At 43.6% G+C, this 21,586-nt stretch overlaps 1 protein-coding gene across 6 annotated transcripts in view; it reads right to left on the bottom strand.

Annotated features, from left to right (window-relative positions):
* Positions 1-21,586, bottom strand: part of ASAP2 (ArfGAP with SH3 domain, ankyrin repeat and PH domain 2) — a 178,527-nt gene that overhangs the window by 42,350 nt on the left and 114,591 nt on the right. For 4 of the 6 annotated variants that reach the window (XM_041754374.1, XM_041754377.1, XM_041754376.1 and 1 more), the window contains exons 8-12: positions 18,577-18,652; positions 18,199-18,285; positions 8,297-8,400; positions 8,134-8,203; positions 1,440-1,527 (exon numbers count right to left, since the gene is read on the bottom strand). In XM_041754374.1, coding sequence (XP_041610308.1) covers positions 1,440-1,527; positions 8,134-8,203; positions 8,297-8,400; positions 18,199-18,285; positions 18,577-18,652 — 425 coding nt within the window. Of the gene's footprint in view, positions 1-1,439; positions 1,528-8,133; positions 8,204-8,296; positions 8,401-17,337; positions 17,347-18,198; positions 18,286-18,576; positions 18,653-21,586 lie in introns of all 6 variants that reach the window. The other 2 variants (XM_041754375.1, XM_041754372.1) reach the window with 1 other exon arrangement.

Consider the following 21,586-nt stretch of genomic DNA (forward strand, 5'->3'; position numbering starts at 1 on the left):
TAGGACATCAAGTTCTCTGTTCACATAAAACCTCTGGAGGCAGGTAACCCCAGAAGTGATCGCATTTTATTTATTTTAAACATTTATTTATTTATTTATTTTAGAGAGAGTCAGAGAAAGAGAGAACTAGAGAGCGAGCTCAGGGGGGTACAGGCAGAGGGAGAGAAAGAGAAAGAATCTCAAGCAGACTCCCCACTGAGTGCAGAGCCCTCAGGGGCTCGATCTCATGACCCCGAGATCATGACCTGAGCCAAAAATCAAGAGTTGGATGAACCAACCAGCCCCCCAGGTGACCCTAGATCCCATTTTGAATATGGTCAGTTCTGCATGTTTACACTATCCTGTGTGAATGCAGAAGATCAAAAGCAGAAGAGGGGTAAACAAATTTGTGGCCCTCCTGAGCCAAGTAGGGACACGGGGTTTGAAGCAGGACAAAGCCGATTTTTATTTTACAAATTAAGTCTAGAATTCAAAGGACAGAACAATGCCCAAAGCCTTTACATCACACTGCTCAAGGCTCTCCCCCACCTCAGTACGGGGCGCAGTACAATGGGGACAATAGGGTACGAGGGTGAACTGCGGGCCTCTGTCTCCTCATCCAGAGAAGTGGAGGTGGCAATAATCACCTCCTAAGCTTGCTGTGAGAAATACATCACAGAGGAAATAAGTTCCAATAATATGACCCAACAGACATCTTAAAAAAGCAGACACCTCATGCTCTGGATACTAAGGCACATAAGACAGTGCTCACCATCCTAAAATGCATGCTAGACTTTTCCTCTACAAACTCAAATCCTGTGCCCAAATCCCTTATGACCCCCCCCCCCCCCGCCGCACCACACACACTCTGAAAGGGGATCTGGCTCCTTCTTTTCCCCAAACTGTAACCCTGCCACCCGAAAGTACCATGCACAAAAGGCCAATCTGGTTTCCATTAAGACCCACTAGTCTTTTCCCTTCTTCGTATGGTTCTGCGGTGATTCTTTTGTGTATGCCACAAAAAGGAAAAGCATACAGATGCAGAAAGACAAATTCTGTGGTAGGGAAGACAAAACAATTTCAAAAACCAAAGTTTCCAGGGCCCTTCTGAAGACTTCACCATGTTAGTTGTGCAACATTTCTAACATCACCCAAACCATGGAAACTTTAACAACAGAATCGTCCTTTTTTTAGTTAAGTGAGGGGATTTTAGGCTTGAGAGCTGATCTACTATAATCTCGTTTACAGGGGCCTGTGAGAGCAGGGCCGCCTTCAGCGTCAGGTCTGAAGCTGCAGAGACACTGGCAAGCAAGCCGTTATGAGTGGAAAGAGAGAGCATGTATGTCACATCAAATGAAGGCATTTCTCCCTGACAATCAATTCTGTGAAATGGGACTGATGCCCTAGCTGAGAATTTAAAATCATTTCTCTGTGGCAGAGTACCTGAGAAATAAACTTACGTGAAATAAGGTCAAAACACTTTTTCTCCTCGGGGTTGGTCTTCACTTGGCAGGTTAATAGGTTGAGCTTCGCAGGAGGCCGGTTAGCCTGTTCAAAAACAGAGAAACAGGGAGATGTGTGGGAAGGAGGGGAAAATCATATGGTATCATTTCTCTTTAAAATACAGCAAGAACATCGGGTACCTGGGAGGCTCAATTGGTCAAGTGTCTGCCTTCAGCTCAGGTCATGATCTCACGGTCCTGGGATTGAACTCTGTGTTGGGCTCTCTGCTCAACAGGGAGTCTGCTTGTCCCTTTGCCCCTATCCCTGCTTCTGCTCTCTCTCTCTCAAATAAATAAAATCTTTTAAAAAATACAGCAAGAACAGGGTTTCTGCTAGTTTACAAAGACAACTCGCAGAAGGCAGATTTTATGTAGGAAGGCACAACACAGCATGTCCTTAAATCTCAGCTCCCATGGGGAGGGCAGCTGCCACTCCCTGAGAGGGACGCTTGGTGGCCCACACACCCACCTGGCCAGGGGGACAAGTGATGCTAGCTCTGAGGTCGATGGCAGTGGGCTCCCTGAGATCAAATGCTCCATGGCTAACGCTCTGAGACATTTTGTCCCAATTCCTACTGATGACACAGATGGTTGGCTGGGTGACTTGGGCACCCAGCTCAATTTATGGTGATCTTAGAAGTGTTTTCCTCAGTGTAAACACTCATTTCCAAGGAGAGAATCTCACAGCACAATAATGACAAGAGAAAGAATTTTCCCTACTTTTTGAAGTCACAACAGATAATTGATAATTCTAAGTGCAAGTTTTAACAAAACTCATCTCATTTACGAAGTACCCTGAGTCCCCTGAGCACAGTGGCAACAAAAGATCACAATACATTTTTGTCAGAGAGGTGTCAAAATGGGTATTTTATTTATTTTAAAAGATTTTATTTATTTATTCATGAGAGGCACACACAGAGAGAGAGGCAGAGACGCAGGCAGAGGGAGAAGCAGCTCCATGCTGAGAACCCGATGTGGGATTCGATCCCAGGTCTCCAGGATCACACCCTGGGCTGAAGGTAGCACTAAACCACTGAGCCACTCAGGCTGCCCAAAATGGGTATTTTATTACCGTTTCAAAAACCACAATTAGTTGAAAAAAAAAAAAAAGCAAAGATCAAATGATAAGACAATTTAGAAGGAAAAAACCCCCAAAAAAACCTATTAATGGCAAAATGTCTCTCAGAAATCTTGGAGAAATCTCCAAATAAGAAAGGGCTTATTTTACCCACTCCCCAAGCTGCTGAGGGAAAGATCAAATAAAATGTCATACACTTCAACCTCTTACTCACCCTATCTTGGCTACCAGCCATGTTTTTAGGTTGTAAAAGCTTGGATTTGGGATTCATTGAGAAACACACACATGTCCACCCATACCTGGGCAGACCTGTGAGACCTTCATTCATTTGTAGATCTCTTTTCACTAAACTCAGAAAGTCAGGGTAAGGGAGCATAGTCTCTGTTAAAACAGGATGGATCCTTGCAGTGTGAACAGTTTGAGTTTGATAAAGGTAGGATAAGCAGAAGTTTGGATCAATAGGGTGGACCAGACTCACCTGGTTTGTGGCCACATTGGGCTCATCTCTTATATGAAAGTCACTGGATATTTTCCACAGTCATAGATGCCTAACAGAATCCTTGGATCATCAGAAATCAGTATTAAATAACTTCAAACTCTGTTCAATCTTGCAAACCTTGACAATTCTGAGTGAAAGTACCATCAACCTAATTTTGGATCTTTACCAATAGAAGCACCTGGCTCATCCAGGAACCAATACACCGAATGATATATTTCTATAGTGCCAAGGGGGAGACCACACCAAAATGCAATCACGGAATTTACCATATAAAGCAGGTGTCTAACTCATTAACTCCTGTGCATATGCATCTAGGGGACTTTCCTGGCCTACTTCCAAACTGCTGGTGTCCATCGAGTCTTAGGCACAGAAGCAGTAAGAGGGGTTGGTGTGTACAGAAATACTTTCATGCACAAGAAGGTAATTCTGAATAATACGAGTAGTTACATTTACTCATCTATTTGTAATAATAATGATTATGATGATCAGCCTATAGGAGGCAGATACTGTTCTAAGCATTTAAAAAAAATAATTCACTTAATCCTTCTGACCTTTGAGATATGAACTGCTTCAGTGTTATAAAGGTACTGGCCCAGATAGACTAAATAACAAGACGGACCTTATAAAGCTTGGAAGCAGTGAAGCAACATTTGAGCCAAGCAGCCTGGCCTCAGAGCACAAGCTCTTAACTGCTGCTCCTGGCTTTCTGCAGAAGGCAGAGTCATGAACCTGGACATATCTGTGGGTATCTTTCAGTGCAATGAAGAAGGTCAATGAACTAATACCACCCCTTCTCCGTCCCCTATAACTTGTATTCTTTCATTTTCCCTGTGCCATGAGGAAAGTTGCTCATTCTTACCGAGACAGCTACCATCAAAGACAGACTGTGTCCTTCACAGTGTACAAACACCATAAAACATGGGAAAATATTCAGTGCCTATAGTGGGAAGTAGGAATAATTATAAAGGCACAAATGTGGCTACACATTAAAAGTAATAGCTGTAAGAGTAGGTCCACAAAACTCAGAACAGCTGATACTGCTTAAGATGGTCAGCTTGTAGGTTTTATATTCATAGCTGTTTGCTATCTGTCCATCCAGATTAAGGAGTAGTTGATACCAAAGCCTTAAGAAAAAAGTCTATGAAAAGGAAGAAAAAGAAAAGAAAAGAAAAGAAAAGAAAAGAAAAGAAAAGAAAAGAAAAGAAAAGAAAAGAAAAGAAAAGAAAAGAAAAGAAAAGAAGTCTATGGGAGAAAAAAAAATTTTTTTTTAAATTTTTATTTATTTATGATAGTCACAGAGAGAGAGAGAGAGAGGCAGAGACACAGGCAGAGGGAGAAGCAGGCTCCATGCACCGGGAGCCCGACGTGGGATTCGATCCCGGGTCTCCAGGATCACGCCCTGGGCCAAAGGCAGGCGCCAAACCGCTGCGCCACCCAGGGATCCCGAGAAAAAATTTTTTTAAAAGATTTTATTTATTTATTCATGAGAGACACACTAAGTGAGAGAGTGAGAGAGAGAGAGAGAGAGAGAGAGAGAGAGGCAGAGACACAGGCAGAGGGAGAAACAGGCTCCACGCAGGGAGCCCAATGCGGGACTCGATCCCAGGTCTCCAAGATCACACCCTGCGCTGAAGGTGGCACTAACCACTGAGCCACTCAGGCTGCCCTGGAGAAAATTTCTAAATAGAGAGCATTTTCTCCTTTAAATTCCCTCCCCTGCTGCAATTTGGGGAAAATGGTGTCATCACTGAATTCAGCTACAGAACAGCTCTACTGAATTTATCAGATACCAGTGCTTGTTGAGAGCGTAATTTGAAAAGCTCTGGCTTAATAGAAAGGAAGAGGCAGGGTAAGAGATCTATTATAGATTTTGTGTTTGACTGAAGGCACTGATTATTAGAGCTCCTCTCATTTTAATAATGCCCTTCTATTTTTTCCCAATTTGTCAGGCTTTTAATAGGAAGTCTGTACTCTTCATGATTGATGATCATTTAAAAAAAAAAAAAAACAAAACTGAGACTACATAAGAACCAGTGGACAGTTCTTCCAACTTAAAAAGTCCCCAGCCTTTGGCAGTGTGGCAGTGATGCACTTGACAAAGATGATACTCAATTAGTTACTTTGTTCCAAGGATCACTTCTGCCTAGTGCCAGAAAACACAATTAACCTTGGCTAATGGGGAATACCAACTACGGGTTTCACTGAATTCATCCGGATGTTATCACCGTCCCTATGCTAGAATACAGAACACAACAGTCTCCTTTCCCAAAGGCTGCCAGCCTCCTGAGAAGAAACTAGTTTTCCAAATGGAGCAAATACAGGCTGTGCTTCTACAATGTAAAGATCTGATTCTCCACCAAGTGCCAGACACTGCTCTTAGATCCCCATTTACTCAGTCTGGTCTTTGAACAATTGTCCTCCATTCCCTTGATGATAAATTACCTTCTCAGGGAGATGCTGGCTACAAATGTAAGCTACACAAGGAGCCAAATCCAAAAAAAAATGTTTAAAAAGGCACAAATCCCTTTCTGGGCAGAGGTTAATTCCCATGACCACATGTGAACACCGTGTAGGTGCAGTGGCACGTGTGTGTGTTGGGGGGTTGGGGGGTGGAGGGCTCTGCCTTCCAAGAGCATTCAGAATACACAGACAGGAAGGAGGAAAGGACTGCCCTGTGTTGTATGTATACATCGCTCTTGCTACAGTAACCCTCTTATTTCCCTGGCAAGGCAGAGGGTCAGAGCTCTCACCTGCAACTCCTCTGCGCTGGAGGCAATGGCTGCTCCAGCAGCTCCCAGCCCAGGTTGCAAAGGGCAGGGTGAATCATAGAGTGTGCAGAGATTCCCTAGAGAGGGATCCCCCAAACACAAAGCACTTATTAAATATGCAAGTTGTGTGACAAGGTGAGCTGTCAGCATTAAAGCTAGTTATAACAGTACTATTCGCCAAAAACTGGAGTGACCCACCAACACTGAAAGGAAACTGAGCTTCTGCGTCTTCTAGGGAAAAGCTCAAGCAACAGAAATGATGTGAGCCCAAGTTTACACTGTGAGCCAGTTTTCATTTCTGTCTCAGAGGGAGAACCACTCACTGGCTTAAGCCAAGGCCCTGGGACTAGCAACATACTTTCATGAGGAAAATATACCAAATAATTTAAGAGCTGTAAACAGTCCCCAAATGAAACTCAGTTTACTCTGTGAAATTTTTTGCATTGAGGCAGTACACCTGAATTAAAACAAACAACTGAGTAGAAAACCATTTGAAAGCAGAGCACAGAATCACAGGTGTTTAGAGCAGGGAGGGAACCCGGTCATCATCCAGTCTGTGGTCTTAATTTTTTTTTTCAAAGATTGTATTTATTTATTCATGAGAGACACACAGAGAGGCAGAGACACAGGCAGAGGGAAAAGCAGGCTCCGTGCAGGGAGCCCAATGCAGAACTGGATCCCAGGACCCTGGGATCAGGCCCTGAGCCAAAGGTAGACAGACACTCAACCATTGAGCCACCCAGGCATCCCTGTGGTCTTAATTTTAAAGAGGCATAGTGACTAAATAAATCTGCCTCCCAGAGTCTATATCATTCCTCCCTGACACTCAGGCATGTTTATATGGAAAGATCACACCAGGATCCAAAATGCATGGCCCCAGGAGTGATGTCATGACCACAAAGGAGGCCAGTGAAGGCTGGATTTTGGAAATGATCTCTATTTGCCCAGGCAAAAGACACATTCAATCCCGTGGGGCAAAGGTCCAAAGAGATCCCTGCAGACAACTGATGCTTGTTAGGGCCCTGTCTCTCTCTCTCTTCCCAAAGCAGAGTTGGGGAAAATGAAGGGGCCCCCTGTGGGACTCAATCCACATTATGGGTCCAGCCTTCAAGTGGGGTTGTCCACTGTTTCTTGATGCTTGAGTACTGAGAAGAGCTATTTCTCTGGAACCCACATTGAGCCATGACCTGTCGAGAGACATCTGTGCTCCTGCCCAGCTCTGTCCGTCACCAGGGGAACTGGGAGGAATGAGGGGAAGGGTGACAGACTCCAGGTCCCTCCACTCCCATCCACTCATAGGACTGAGGCTTGCTCGTATGCACTCGGTACAGGCCTCCTGCTTGGGGAACAAGAATGCTGACCATCACCAGTGTTCTCATTAGCACCAATAAAGCAACAATTAAGCCTTTAGACATTTTCAGAAATGTCTACCTGCCTGTGTGGTATTTACCAGATTCTGCTGTACCAGGTAAGGTGACAATATGCCTAAGCCACTGTGGGAAAGAGCCCCATGGTATGAACAGCTGTTTGTAACCGTGGTTAAAATTCCTGGTCTCTGAAAGATAGATTAGTAAGTCATTCTATTCTGATTGGTTTTTTAAGAGGCTCCACATAGGGGCCTCAGTTTCTTGCAAGGACTCATACACAGGATGACAGGAAAAGGACCTGACTGAGGTTGGGCACAGTGTGTTAGATTTCTATAATAAAGTGACTGAAATCTCTCTTCTCTTGGATTTTAATTCCCAGAGTACTGACCACTTACACGCTTCTCCTTTACTGGAAAAGTAGGGATCTTCCTGAGTGGGATGTTCAATTTCCTGACAGCTGGGAAGTGGTGTGCTGTTTGTTTCTGGAAGCTGCCAGGGTCTAAATAAAGACCATCTGGCTCATCAGGTCTTCCTGACCCTGTTGGGCAATGAACGACACAAGGCTCTCCCTGGCTAGAGAAGCATAAACAGGGGGCAGATGCACCACATCGAGAAGGCCCCCAAAAGGGATCCTTCTAGTAGGGAGGACTTTAAAAGGCATCCATCCTCAGGACACCTGGGTGGGTCAATGGTTGAGCATCTGCCTTTGGCTCAGGTCGTGATCCTGGGGTCCTGGGATCGAGTTCCACATTGAGCTCCCCGCAAGGAGCCTGCTTCTTCCTCTGCTTATGTCTCTGCTTCTCTCTGTCTCTCATGAATAAGTAAATAAAAGTCTTACAAAATAAAAAGGCATCCATCCTCAAGGCCATAACATGCACAGTGGCCTGTGTCCCGCTGTCACTTTACCATAGCAAACCATGAATTAAAAGAGAATACTTACGGTGCCGTGGGATATGGTCAGAAAACCGTTTTTAACTGAACATTTCCTTTTCTGCCACACTTTTCGTATCCTTATAGATAAATGGGGGAAAAAAAAGAGTTCAGCAATTTTGGACACAGAGGAGCTAAACCACCATTTAAACTCTAGTGACACAACCACTTACCCATCGCTCTTCTTATATAGGTTGCCATTCCGCTCAGTCCCGTGTTCTTTGTTTCCCTGAGGCTGATGTAAACTATAGGCTGTACTCTGGCGAATCTGTGAATCCTAAAAGTGGTCAAGAAGTTGTGTTTAATCCTGTCCAGATTCCAAGTTTTTAAAAAAGCCAATCTTATTTATTTTTTTAATTAGAGAAATGTTACCTATCGGCACACCAAAATATGGACATAAAATTCATACCCAGGAAATTCGTAAATGCCACCTACCAGGCTGGAGAAGGAAATGTCAAACCAGCATCCCCCAACTGGCTGAAAGAATGAAACCATCTGGAAGTTACAGATTTTACTTAATTACAAGCCTTAAGTCCTTGGTAATGGCAAGAAGCTCCTGGTATGGCAAAAGCAGAGCTCACTAAGAAGGGTAACATATGTGTTAGAAAAGGCAGCACTTTAAAAAGCAAGAAAAACCCCAAAACAATGTTTTACCTATTATTTTAAGCAAGTTACATAAGCTCCCTGCCTCCATTTCTTCCTTGGAAAACAGGAAAACACCACCCAGTAAAATGGTAACTATAATAAGGTCTGAGTCACAATAGGCGTGAAGACCTGGTCCATCACAGGTGTTGAACTTTCTTTCCTGACCCATTAGCCCAGCAGAGGGGCCAAAGCACTGAACCTTAACTGCTTAGCCTAAGGGTAGACCATTTGCTTGGTCAGCTGAGAATATGGCTGAGTCTGCACAACTGGGAACTCCATTCTTCAGCTTCTTAAGGGCAAAGACCGTCAATGAAACCCCAGGCATCCAATAGATGATCAACTATTGAACAGATGATACTGGAAGCCCCGAGCCAAGCGTGAAAAGGAGCTGTCCATACTAGCGCTGGAAATTCTGGCATATGTAAGCAAACAGGGGGGACGAAACATGAACAGAGTTCACAGGCCAATTATTTATTGAGAAGCCCCCAGCCAGTCCATTTCATAATAGAGGAAGTAGAAATATGATGAAAATAAGTGATTTAGTTTTAAGATGCAGAGCTTGTTAGGGAGAAAGGAAAGTAGAAGGGAATTCCATTTCCCCCATCGATGCTCCTTCCATGTGCCCTCACCAGAGGATGTTCAAGACATGAGGGCAGTCTCATCTCCACCATCCTTTGGGAAATGAGGCACTGCTGAACAATGAAAGAACTAATGCATGTCAATCAATATGACCTGAACCAAGAACACAGGTACTTAAGAAGCAAAGAACCAAGTGAAGGAAACCACAGGAGTATGGATGGAGGGTTTTCAAGATGAAAGCAGGAATAGGTGGAGAATAAGGGAGGGCACACAGAGGCTTGGAGAGGAAAGTGGAGGCTATGGTCATCCTCTACAGAGACAAGGATAGCTAGTGCAGCTAAGATGAAGTGGACCAAGTGGTAGAAGAGCCAGATAGACTCGTGTTAGCATTCAGACTTTATCTGAAAGCAAAAGCAAGCCAGCTGGATTCTTGATAGTTTTTTTTTTTTTTTTTTTTTGATTCTTGATAGTTTTAAAGGTTTTTGAAGCATAGCATTTTAAAATTTTGATGAAATTTATCTATTGTTTCTTTTGTCATTTGTACTTTAGATGTCATATCTAAGAAACCGTTGCTGGGATGCCTCAGTGACTCAGTCGTTGAAGCATGTGACTTTAGTTCGGGTTCTGATCTCAGGGTCCTGGGATCGAGCCCCATGTCGGGCTCCCTGCTCAGTAGGGAGCCTGCTTCTCTCTCTCTCTGTCTCCCCCTCCCTTTTTTTTTTTTTTTTTCCCCCTCCCTTTTCATGCTCTGTTTCTCTCTCTCAAATAAATAAACAAAATCTTAAAAAAAAAAAAAAAGAAGCAATTGCTTACTCCAAGGTCAGGAAGATTTATACCTATGTTTTCTTTCTTTCTTTTTTAAGATTTTATTTATCTATTCATGAGAGACAGAAAGGCAGACACAGGCAGAAGAAACAGGTTCCCTGCAGGGAGCTCGATGCAGGACTTGATCCCAGGACCATGGGATCATGACTTGAGCCAAAGACAGATGTTCAACCACTGAGCCACCCAGGTGTCCCTATAACTATGTTTTCTTCTAAGAATTTGAGTTTTAGCTCTTACATGTAGGTCTCTGATTCACTTTAAGTTAGTTTTGATTATGGTGTGAGGTAGGGGTCCAAATTCATTCTTTTGCTTGTGGCTATCATCCATTTGTTCCAGCATCATTTGTTGGAAAGACTATTCTTTCCTCACTGAATTGTTTTAGCACCCACGTTGAAAAATCAACTGGGCCTATGTGTAAGGGTTTATTTCTGGACTCTCAATTCTGTCTCATTGATCTGTAAGTCTATCCTTGTGTCAGTATCACACTGTCTTGATTATTATAGCTTTGTGGTGAGTTCGAAACCAGGAAGTATGAGTCCTCCAACTTTTGTTCTTTTTTAAGGCTGCTTTGGCTATTCTAGGCCCCCTGCGTTTCCTTATGAGTTTTAGAATCAGCTCGTCTATTTCTGCAAAAAGGAAGGGGGAGCATGTGATAGAGATGGCACTGAATCCGCACATCAGTCTGGGGCTGTGGCCATCTGAACAGTATTAAATCCTTGATTCCATGAACATGGTCTAACAGTTTTTTTTTTTTTTCTAGCACTGACTTTTTAACTGAAGTATATATGGGATAACTCTGCAAAAAAGAAAACTAAAAGAAAAATCTTGATCTGAGAAGTTAATAATGTGCTCAGGCATCCCATTACAACAGAGCCTAAACAAACAGACCCCAAAAGAGGAGAAATGTCCTCATTCTTTGTAGAGTTCACATAGCACTCCTGCCTGCAGACAACGAGGGCACACAACTCATCCATCAGGTGAGGATGGTGCCAGTTTCCACATTCTCTCAAAGGTGCAGAACATTAGCACTAGAAATCTAGAGCAAACCCCGCATTAAGCATCATGGGGAATAAACGTGTGGAGGAGAAACAGAGAAGTGCTTCTCACCTATGCGAATCTCTGTGAAAGACTAAAAATAAACCTGTCAAAAGACTAAATTGCACAACCAAGAAATACACTATTGATTGGGGAGAAAAAACCCTGCACAAATTAAGTGGTGGAATCATGTGACAACACTGCTGGAAGTGTTCATGCCAAGCATGTTAATCAGAACTCTCACAGCCCTTAGGAATACGATAAAGGGCATTCCTCTTTTCAACACAATCAGAACCGTGGCCAGACTTTAAGAAAGAAATTACGGTTTTATTCTTTAGACCAGGCATTTCTTGAATCGATTAAAAAGTGGAGGGAGGCAAATCTGAAGCTGTACAATTCAAAATGTATAAATAGCAGGAATATAATGTTTGACATAAAATTAAACCTTCTTTAGAACTAAGTATTTCAGCATCTTCAAGGTGACTTCCAGGTGATCAAACAAAAATAGCCTTTCTTCACCTGTTCATACAGGTACTTTATATAATACCTGATCAAGTAAAAGGGTGACAAATGAAGTCTGCCTTTTCACATAACCAAGACTGCAATTCAATGGAATATAATCCACAAGAAAAGAGCCTTTACTTCTGGGGAGAAGACAACACATAGAGAGGTGACTGGCTCGGGGCCAGGGGATCCATGTTCCCCTGACTTTCGGAGACTCTGCATCATACTCTGCACTTTCTCAGAAAAGCCAAGGATGCCCTAGGGCTTGATTGAACAAGCCTCACAAGGTGGACACCGTCTGTATGTACAAAGGTTTTCTATCAGTATGCACACATCCTCTTTCCTGTGACATCCAGACAAGTTCTCAGACTCCAGGCACCATCACAACCCTAAAGTTTACGTGGCCATATGAAATGTTAGGAATTGGGTCCTACCAAGATAGAGACTGCCCAGATGAGCAGCAGACTTAATGTCTGAAATTTTCAGGAACAGGGAAAAGAAAAAGAGTGATGATGTTGCATATATCATACATATAAAGGTTTACTCATACATCAGAAGTACCCCCAAGCTCCCTAAGACTCTAGAACATCATAAAAACTTATATACTTTAGGGGTACCTGGGTGGCTCAGTGGGTTAAGCATCTGCCTTCAGCTCAGGGCATGATCCTGGGATCGAGCCTAACATTGGGACCCCCATTCAGTGAGGAGTCTGCTTCTCTCCCACTCTCCTCCTCTGCTTCTCTCCCACTCTCCTCCTCCCTCTGTCCTTCCTCATCCCACTCGTGCATGCACATGTACGTTGTCTCTCAAATAAGCAAATAATCTAAAAAAAAAAAACCCACCAACAACAAACTTACAAACTTACTTTATCTGTCTACCTCTCAGAAAGTCTATATCCAGACAATTCTTGTGATAAATGGATTGCTAAGGAGTCACCTCTGGATACCTGAAGTTTAACTACCAAGGGAGAGCTGTATGTCCAAGTATGTCCCACACATTCCAGTACCTTCTCAGAGTACGACAGGTGTGTCCACCCACATGGACACAACCAGGAGCTGGAGGCTTTGATAAGCAAGCACTAAGCTGTGGTCTAAGAACACTGTCTTCAAATCTCATGACCACACATTCCCCGTTTTTGTGGATAATTTTTAAGATTTTGTCTGATACAAAGTATGATTACAATCTGGCTAAAGAGAACAGGCTTGCAGTAGAAAAGACCAGGGTTCAAAGCCTGGTTCTGACACTACTGAGTGGGCTCCAGCAAGTATACTTTTCCCTTCTCTCAGACTTACATTATAAATGTGGACTAATACGACCTGCCCTGCAAGGTGGTTGTTGGGATTACTGGTCACAGTTATAAAGTGCTTGGAAAAACCTAAGAAGTAAGGCAAGTAGGCCTGGCCAAACCACAAAGCAGACCCCTGATGCAGTGAGGGGACAGGCATCAGTGGGTGAAGGCAGGAAACTGCAGAAGTGGGGGAGCAGGGGTCAGGAGTGGGGGGGGTCAGTCTAGGTTGGGGTGTGATGGCTCCCAAGTCAGAGAGGGGAGGAGGGCAAAAGTGGGGGTCAGCCATGAGGACAAGGTGCCAGATGACAAGCCAACAGGGAGCATCAAGTTGTCAACTTATCAGAGATACCACCACCAACATCCATTACTGTTCAACCACCAAGAGGTGGCAATTAGATAATTTTTTCGTAGCTCACTATGGTTCTTCAGCATCTAGCAGCACAGTATGTGTTGAATGAATGAACTGTTTTTATCAAGATAATGTGTAGAGTGCTTTATAGAGACTATCTCCTCTCCTCTAGTTCTCATAACAATGCTCTGAGGTGGCAATATCATTCCTGTTTTACAGAAAAAGAGACCAAGGTGTGAAGAGGGCAGGTTACTAGCTCCACACTGTCCTAGTAGGAAGCAAAGACCTACGATAAATCCATGCTCTTCTGCTCTGCTAGACAGCTACTCAGGCGAATTTGCTGTCCTGGTCAGAAGGTGGCTCAAATGCCCCACCTGTTGCGACTTTATTAACTCTTAGTCATCCTCCAAACCCTCAATCCTGACATACACCCACCTAACACATACACCTGTAGCCCACACTGGAGAGATACCTTTTTCTGGAGCTGACTTGCACTGGAGTTCTCATCACACTGTACCCCAATTACTTTTCTGACCCCACTCCCAGAGCCCTTTAAGAGGTGAGAATTAGGGGATCCCTGGGTGGGTCAGTGGTTTAGCGCCTGCCTTTGGCCCAGGGTGCGGTCCTGCAGTTCTGGGATCGAGTCCCGCGTCGGGCTTCCGGCGTGGAGCCTGCTTCTCCCTCCTTCTGTGTTGTGTCTCTGCCTCTCTCTCTATGTCTATCATAAATAAATAAATAAATAAATAAATAAATAAATAAATAAATAAATAAATAAATAAAAGAGGTGAGAATTATATCTATCTTATTGTTTGTGCAGTGCCTGGCTTGCAGGATGAAATGAAACCCCAAGAAAATGGGGGTTGTGGGGTGCTTGGGGGGGACGCAGTTGGTTAAGCATCCAACTCTTGGTTTTGGCTCAGGTCAGGATCTCATGGTCTTGAGATTAAGCCTGCATCAGGCTCCATGTTTAGCAGGGAGTCTGCTTCAGATTCTCTCTCCCTCACCACTCTGCTCCTTTTCTGCTTGCTCTAATAGATAATGTATGTACGTACGTACATTTGTATGTATGTATGTATTTATTTATGAGAGACACAGAGAGAGGCAGAGACAAAGGCAGAGGGAGTATGTATGTATGTATGTATTTATTTATGAGAGACACAGAGAGAGGCAGAGACAAAGGCAGAGGGAGAAGTAGGCTCCCCGTGAGGAGCCCGATGCAGGGTTCGATCCCAGGATCCCGGGATCATGCCCTGAGCCAAAGGGACACGCTCAACCACTGAGTCACCCAGGCGCCCCATAAATAAAATCTTTAAATAAAAAAAAAGAAAAGAAAAGAAAATGGGAGTTGAATGTGTGACTCAATAAACAAGTCTTCCATGGAGGGCAAACTGAAGGCCAGTGTCAGGCCTCTGGGAGCTTTGCAGGAGAAGCAAGGAAGTGAACACCTGGCCAGAGGGTTGTGATTAAGGTCAGATTCAGGCACAGGAAGATATGCAAGCCTAGACCAGGAAAGCCAGAGTTGGAAGAGAATTACAGCTGCCATGGACCTCTGTTCTCTGGACAGCACATACTATTGCAACACATTCCTACCAGATAGGGACATGTGAAAAGTGGGGATCACTGGGGCCCCGGGTGGCTCAGTCAATTAAGCATCTGACTTCAGCTCAGGTCCTGATCTCAGGGTCCTCGGATGGAGTCCGGGATGGAGCCTCACACTGCATGCCCCTGCTCAGTGGGGAGTCTGCCTATCTTCTCTGCCTTTCCCCCCTCTCGTGCTGTGTGTCTCTCAAATAAATAAATAAATAATAAATAAATCAATCAATAAAACCTAAAAAAAGAAAGAAAAGAAAAGAGGGGAGTATAAAGCTGATGTGAAGAGAGACCACACTTGAGATGCCCATAGTGGGAAAATCATTGTGGTTTCAGCGCTCAGGCCTACCAAACCCAGCTCCCAGACGCTGAGTCCTCCCCCTAGAGGCACGAGTCTGGGTTCTCAACAGCGAACGGCAGAGAACCCACATGCCAACAATGAGGTTTTGGCAGAGAATCTGCCAGCACTGCAATGGGATGAGATGGGATGTACACGGGGTGGGGAAGCAGAAGGCTCACACAAAATGAGCAGTACTAAAGGGCTTTAACTTTGTTGAAGGGATCTTTCCCAGATGTTAAAACTATGATGCATACAGAGGTGTTCCCTGCACTATTTTTTAATTCTTCTATGAAAATGCAAAGTTTCATAATAAAAGTAGAAAAATCAAACAGTAGAATCTTCTTCACAGACAGCAGAGATATCAAAGAATACAAAGGCCAGTGATTGGGAGTTGTGGGGGCACTGGGATAGTAGCAGCATAGTCTCCTTTCTAAAATGTGGCCATAGGGTGACAAAGAGAAGCAGCCCAAAGCCGCCATATGTGAGAGCCACATTCTTCACTTAGACCGATGGGCTGATGGGATTTACAGGAAAGAAATAGGAGAGTGGCTCCTACCAACCAGTAATACAGTTTCTCTGGGGCATATTACCTAATTTTTATGAACTGAAATGATGTAGTAAGAATTTTTATAAACGTTAAATAGAAACTATTAGCACCTTTGGTTTTCTAAGTCATAGAGAGAATCCAAAAAAAGGGAATGAGCGCTAAACAATGAGAGTGCCCAATGTTCAATTCTCACTGTAACTGAAAGAGATGGAACCCCAATCATAAAAATTATTTAATAATATGTAAAATCCCACTTATATACATTTGCTTCTTACTGGCAGCTGTGTTCACAGACCATCCAATCTATAAGTACCATCACCAAAAAGCAATGAAGAGTGTAATATAACATCCAGAACGACACAATCACATCAAGAGACTGAGGAGTTCGATCTTTGGGCAGAAATCCAAAGAGGAGCAGTAAAGAAGGTTCTTATGATCCCTTTGTGCAGTCGTGGGCAGTTGGGCTGGTCAACAAAAAAACACAAACACAACAAACCATAAAGACTGGTCTGTGCTGGTAGATTTGTCATACTTTTCTGCAAAACTATAAAAACCAGCTGACAACAGCCAGTTTTCCCAAACCTCCTAATTCTGCATAGCCAAAGTAAACATGGCCTTTGCACTGCGCCCAGAGGACCACTCAGCTCCAGCATCTGCTCTCCTTTACTGTAAACCTGAGCTTTGCTTCATGGGTGTGACAGTCCTTTCCAGGCAAGAGTGGCTCTCAACTGCTCCCAAAGCCAGCTGCCTTGATGGCATCGGGGCTCCTACACCTAGAACCCTCTCTTCTAGTTATACTTGAGCCATTATTTCCTTCATACTCTAAGTCCTTTTTCTCCTTTTTACTTTTCTGCTTATAGTCCATGTTTGGGAACATCAAAGTGTCAGGATATATATTCTCTAGACTGGGAGGAAGCCATCACCCCGTGGGTAATTTTGAACACTCTCATATAACTTCAACCTGCCAATCTCTCACTTAGCTGACCCATGTTTACCAAGAGCCTAGTAAATGAGCAATATGGGACTACAATGTGATGGCTGACAAGGCATAGAAGGCAGGAGAGCAGCCTCAAGCTGCTCAAGGTCTAGCTGGAGAAAAAACATCTGTGCACTTGAAGACACAGCCAATACCCATCAGGAGTATGTCATGACTGAAATAGCAGGAACTGAAAACCCTGGGGCTAGAGTGAGTAAAGGTGGTCTCCAGAGGCAGGGCTGGCCATGGTCAAGAAGGACATGGAGAATTCAGCTAGGTAGCAGAAGGGGAGGGAGGGGGTAAGCCGCTCTGCTTCCACAAAGGGACGACAGCAAGAGTATAAACCGTACACTTGGAAATGTGCCATTTCAGTGATACTTGTGAATTCAAATTCTTTACCCTTTAATAAAACCTAGAGAAAGAGTTAAAATTAAAAATGCCACTTAGCCATTAACGTATGCATGGAAGGAACTAATTGAAGTTCATGAAGAAAGCATGCAGAACTCTCCAATTTATTAAAATACTGAACTACTTACTCTCCTAGACTTCGGTCACAAAGGTAAATGCATTTGGGAGAGAAACAACAATATTCAGTTATAGTACAAGAACTTAAAATAGAGCATACCAAACTGCAGACAGTGAACCCCATGCTCTGCTAAGTAGTTTAACAGTTACGTATCTAAAATCTACTAGTTACACATTTAGATACATTCCTTTATGCACAAGGAAGGGGATTAGGTTAAATTTCACATGTTAGTATCCACACTATAATAAACAGGTCATAGAATTACTTAAAGTTTTACTTTTTAATATATTTTTAAGAAGACTCCAAGACATGAATTGTCACTCTATGTTAGCATGCAGCAAGGGGATTATAGGAAAGATGATGCCAGAGAAATGAAGGTTTCCTGCTCATCGAAATGCAGCTGTAAGAAAGCGTAGCTCCCCATGTTTTACAGAGCACGATGTCAAGGGTGGCGGGCGTGGGTGGCCACCCTGTACCTGCTGAAGCCCAAGTGGGCAGAGTCCTCGTATACTGGACCATGGAAACCACAAAGTTCCAGGTAGAAAAATTAATGGCATAAATACCCAGTATCTACGTAATAGAGATGTTAAGAGCTGCTCATCTACAACCACAGAGCAGAAAAAGGGTTTATAGACTGCCATGAAGGCTGGGGCTCCAGTAAATGCTTCCCCCCATGAAATAAACATATCTCAAAAGATGGTTTTACAAAACCAAACTGAAAGAGCAAACCAAATGGTTGGTGCTGGCTGATACAGTCCCAGAGTGAGTGAACTGTGGTACCTCGAAGACCTGCATGTCCCATTCTTCTGTCCCAAAGCCTCGGAGACACAGGTATATAAAAAAGCAATCTATCAAAATTAAATCCTCTCACCTCTTTCTGTTCAACTTGCAACGCTGATTTCAAAATATCTCGAAGCTGTATCAACTGCCTTCTCTCTTCATCCTGGGCCTGCTTTATCTTTCAAAAAACAGAACAAAGCAGAGAGCAGCACAGCTGGGGTACAGCAAGGTGCCAGAGTGCACAGGGCATTGCTGCATAAACGTGCCCACTGCCTCCCCCAAGGGTCACCCCTCCCCTGGTCATGACAGAGGATGGGAACAGGAACTCCATCCTTCACGAGGCTGTTGGCTTCTGGGGGGCACAGCATGCAAACACAGGATCATACATCATACATAAAGCAATGTTTAAATCAGAGTGTTTGTTGCATAAAAACCATTTCGACACTCATATGGAAGGGAAGCTGCTTACTGTGTGAAGGTCTGTTGAAAGCGTCTCAATGGAAGGCTTGAGGCTCTCAACTGCCTTCAGTCCATCCTGGAAAAAGCTAAGAGGAACAAAAAGAGACAGAGACAGTGTTTTCATAAAAGAGGAAACAATTTTATTAGATGGAGAAGCTACTTCTTTAAAGGAAAGTGAGTGAAATCATTACATCATTCCCAGGGGAAAGGATTGTGTGAACCAAACTTTTAAATATCAGGCAAACAAAGAAATGAAATGACACTGAAAACCCGCCAAGAAGTGACAGAAAAGGAACTGCAATAAACCTAAGTATTTATAATATTGCTCTCAACCCATATGAAAGGAGCCCTAAATTCTCAGTGTGTAACGGGAAACAGGCCCCTGCTGACAGAGGGCAGTGAAGGCTCTGTTTCAGGAATGAAAAAGCCTGAGGTCAGAAAGAATGGGGTGCAAATAAGAACAAGACACCAAAAAATCTGCCTGGATAGTCAATAGTTGGGTGGAAAAGAGAAGAAGAAAAAAATGAAGCCAGTTTGATGCAGGTGAATGGTTGTGCCACATCTGCAGAACAGGGAAATGTGGCTGGAGAACTTGGGATCAGATATCAAAAGGAAACTTTGTTTTTTGAAGGCCCAGAACTCAATGCTTGGGAAGGCGTTTGTGTGATGCAGGAAATAGAAGAGAAGCTAGACAAGTTTTTCTGCAGCACCAGTGGGCTGATGCTCAGCACTGCCTCTGAAGCATGTTGTATAACTCTTGAGAAGAAAGAAGAAAAACGCTTCCCCCGTATGCTCAGGGCAGAGTTCAAAATGTAACAAGGCCTGTAATGCCTGTGAGATTTGGCTTCTGTCTCTGTTTCCAAGCTTTAAGTAGCACCGTTTACCCCTTTCATTCACTAGATTCCAGAGCTACCAGCCTTCTGTCAACAGCCATCAGATCCTTTCTGCCTCAGGTCCTTTGTACATAGGGCTTCTGCTTTCTAGAGTTCTCCCTGCAGATATCTTCTGTTTTGCCTGGATTATTCCCATCCACTCTTCAAGTTTTAAGTTAAATATCACTTTGTTAGTGAGGTTTCCAGGATCCCCTACTTTAAAAGAAGTCTTCTTGCTATATTCTCTCAGAGCACCCTGTCTCCTGTTTCAAAACTTTCAGCACAACTGCCATTATGTAGTCATTAGTGTGATTATTTAAACTATACCCACCCTCCCTTAGATCCAAAGTTCTGAGGATAAGGACACGGTATCCACAAAGCCTGGCACATTTCAAGCACACAGTATTTGGTGAGTGAAAAAATAAATTAATGAAGGAAAGAGCTCCAACTTAAGCCAGGTTCCTGGAAGGAGATGATCTTCAAAATGTGATCTGGGTCTCACATGTGCTCTTGTGAGGTGATGTTAATCAACTTTTAAACTCAGCAACGGTCCTGTGGGACTTTCCTACATGAGGTGTGTAATGAACAGAAGGGGCTGTAAAAGCAATGCAGCATGATATTTAATACAGAAATTCCAAGGAGGAAGGAAGAAGGAAATACACACACAGGATGTGGGTTATGAACCATTACCAGCCAGGCAGCAGGAGTCACAGAAGCTACACTATGAGAATGTTCTAACCTTAATTTTTAGATCCATGCATAATTCTTTATTTTATAGTCTCATTCCTACATTTTACCTAACACTTTTTCTGAACATGGAATAAATTTCTGACATGGCAACCGTGTCAGAGTGTTATAATGACTTCTCCAGGGGTCTGTGTCCACTGTCAGGAGAGAAAGGCCATATCTTATGCATCTCTGCGCTTTCTGCTCTTCACACAATGGCCAACACACAGCAGGTACTCCTTTCAACTGAGAAGGAAATTTGGAGGCACACACACAAGAATGAAAAACTGAGCTTCTCCCCTCTTGTCAGGAACTCATGTGGTTCTCATGATTTGCTTCAGTTACATTTTTTCTATATAGAACTATTTCCTTAATTACTTCAAAGTCTTGTGAAATAGGTAGGAAAGGGGTGGGGGGGAACACCAGGGGAAGGAGTAGGAAAAGTATTGCAGGAGACTGGTATGGAAATGGCTCCTACTCTTAGGTGCTCAGCTCTAAGAGCTTCTATGCCCAGCAAGCGCCATGGTGAAGAGAGCCTGTAGCAGAGACAAGTTCTCAGAGAGTTCTCATTTGTGATGAGAAACACCTCCAGCATGACACTGGGCAGTGCACTTGGAATAATGATACAGATTTATTTTGGTTTAAGATTTGGTTTTTATCTTTGTAATCACCTAGCTGATTCTGACCATCTACCTAAAACACCTCCTCCCTCTGATTGTCAAACTCCTTATCTTTCTGTACCATCCTTTTTTTTTTAGAGGTAGGGAGGGGCAGAAGGTGGGAAGAGAGGGAGGGAGAGGGGGAGGGAGGGAGGGAATGAGAGAGAGAGAGAGAGAAAGAGAGAGAAGCAGACTCCTCCTTGAACAAGAAGCCTGATGCAGGGCTGGATTCCGGACTGAGAGATCATGACCTGAGCTGAAGGCAGACACTTAACCAACTAAGCCACCCAGGTGCCCTCACTGTGACATTTCTAAATACAAACCCTGGCACATTTTTCTTAGGTTGAACAATTAACACTTTCCCAAACTTCAATCAAGCAATGTTTACTGTCGATATTACTAAATATCAATTTTTTAATTAAATGTTTTCTACCCAGCCTGATTAAACTCTCAAGTCTTTAAAATGCACTGAGATTCAGTCTTCAAGTTCCCACCCATGCAGCGTGGCCTCTCCCTCTGGTCACAGGCTTTATGAGAACACCCCATTCTCATGGCCCAAGACCCACCTGCCCTCTGCAACCTGGCCCTGGTGTCTCACTCAACACTGTATCCCAACCAAGTACATCAGGTAACAGGTGGTCATCGTGGTTCTCAGTAGGTACCAGCTAAAAGAACAAGTCAATTCAACATTCATCACCATCTTTTAGAACAGGGATATTTTTGTTTGTTTCAATATTGTTTTAGAGACTGGCCTAGTTCTAGA

The sequence above is a fragment of the Vulpes lagopus genome, chromosome 5, assembly GCF_018345385.1.
Source record: "Vulpes lagopus strain Blue_001 chromosome 5, ASM1834538v1, whole genome shotgun sequence".
Taxonomy (NCBI): Eukaryota; Metazoa; Chordata; class Mammalia; order Carnivora; family Canidae; genus Vulpes; species Vulpes lagopus.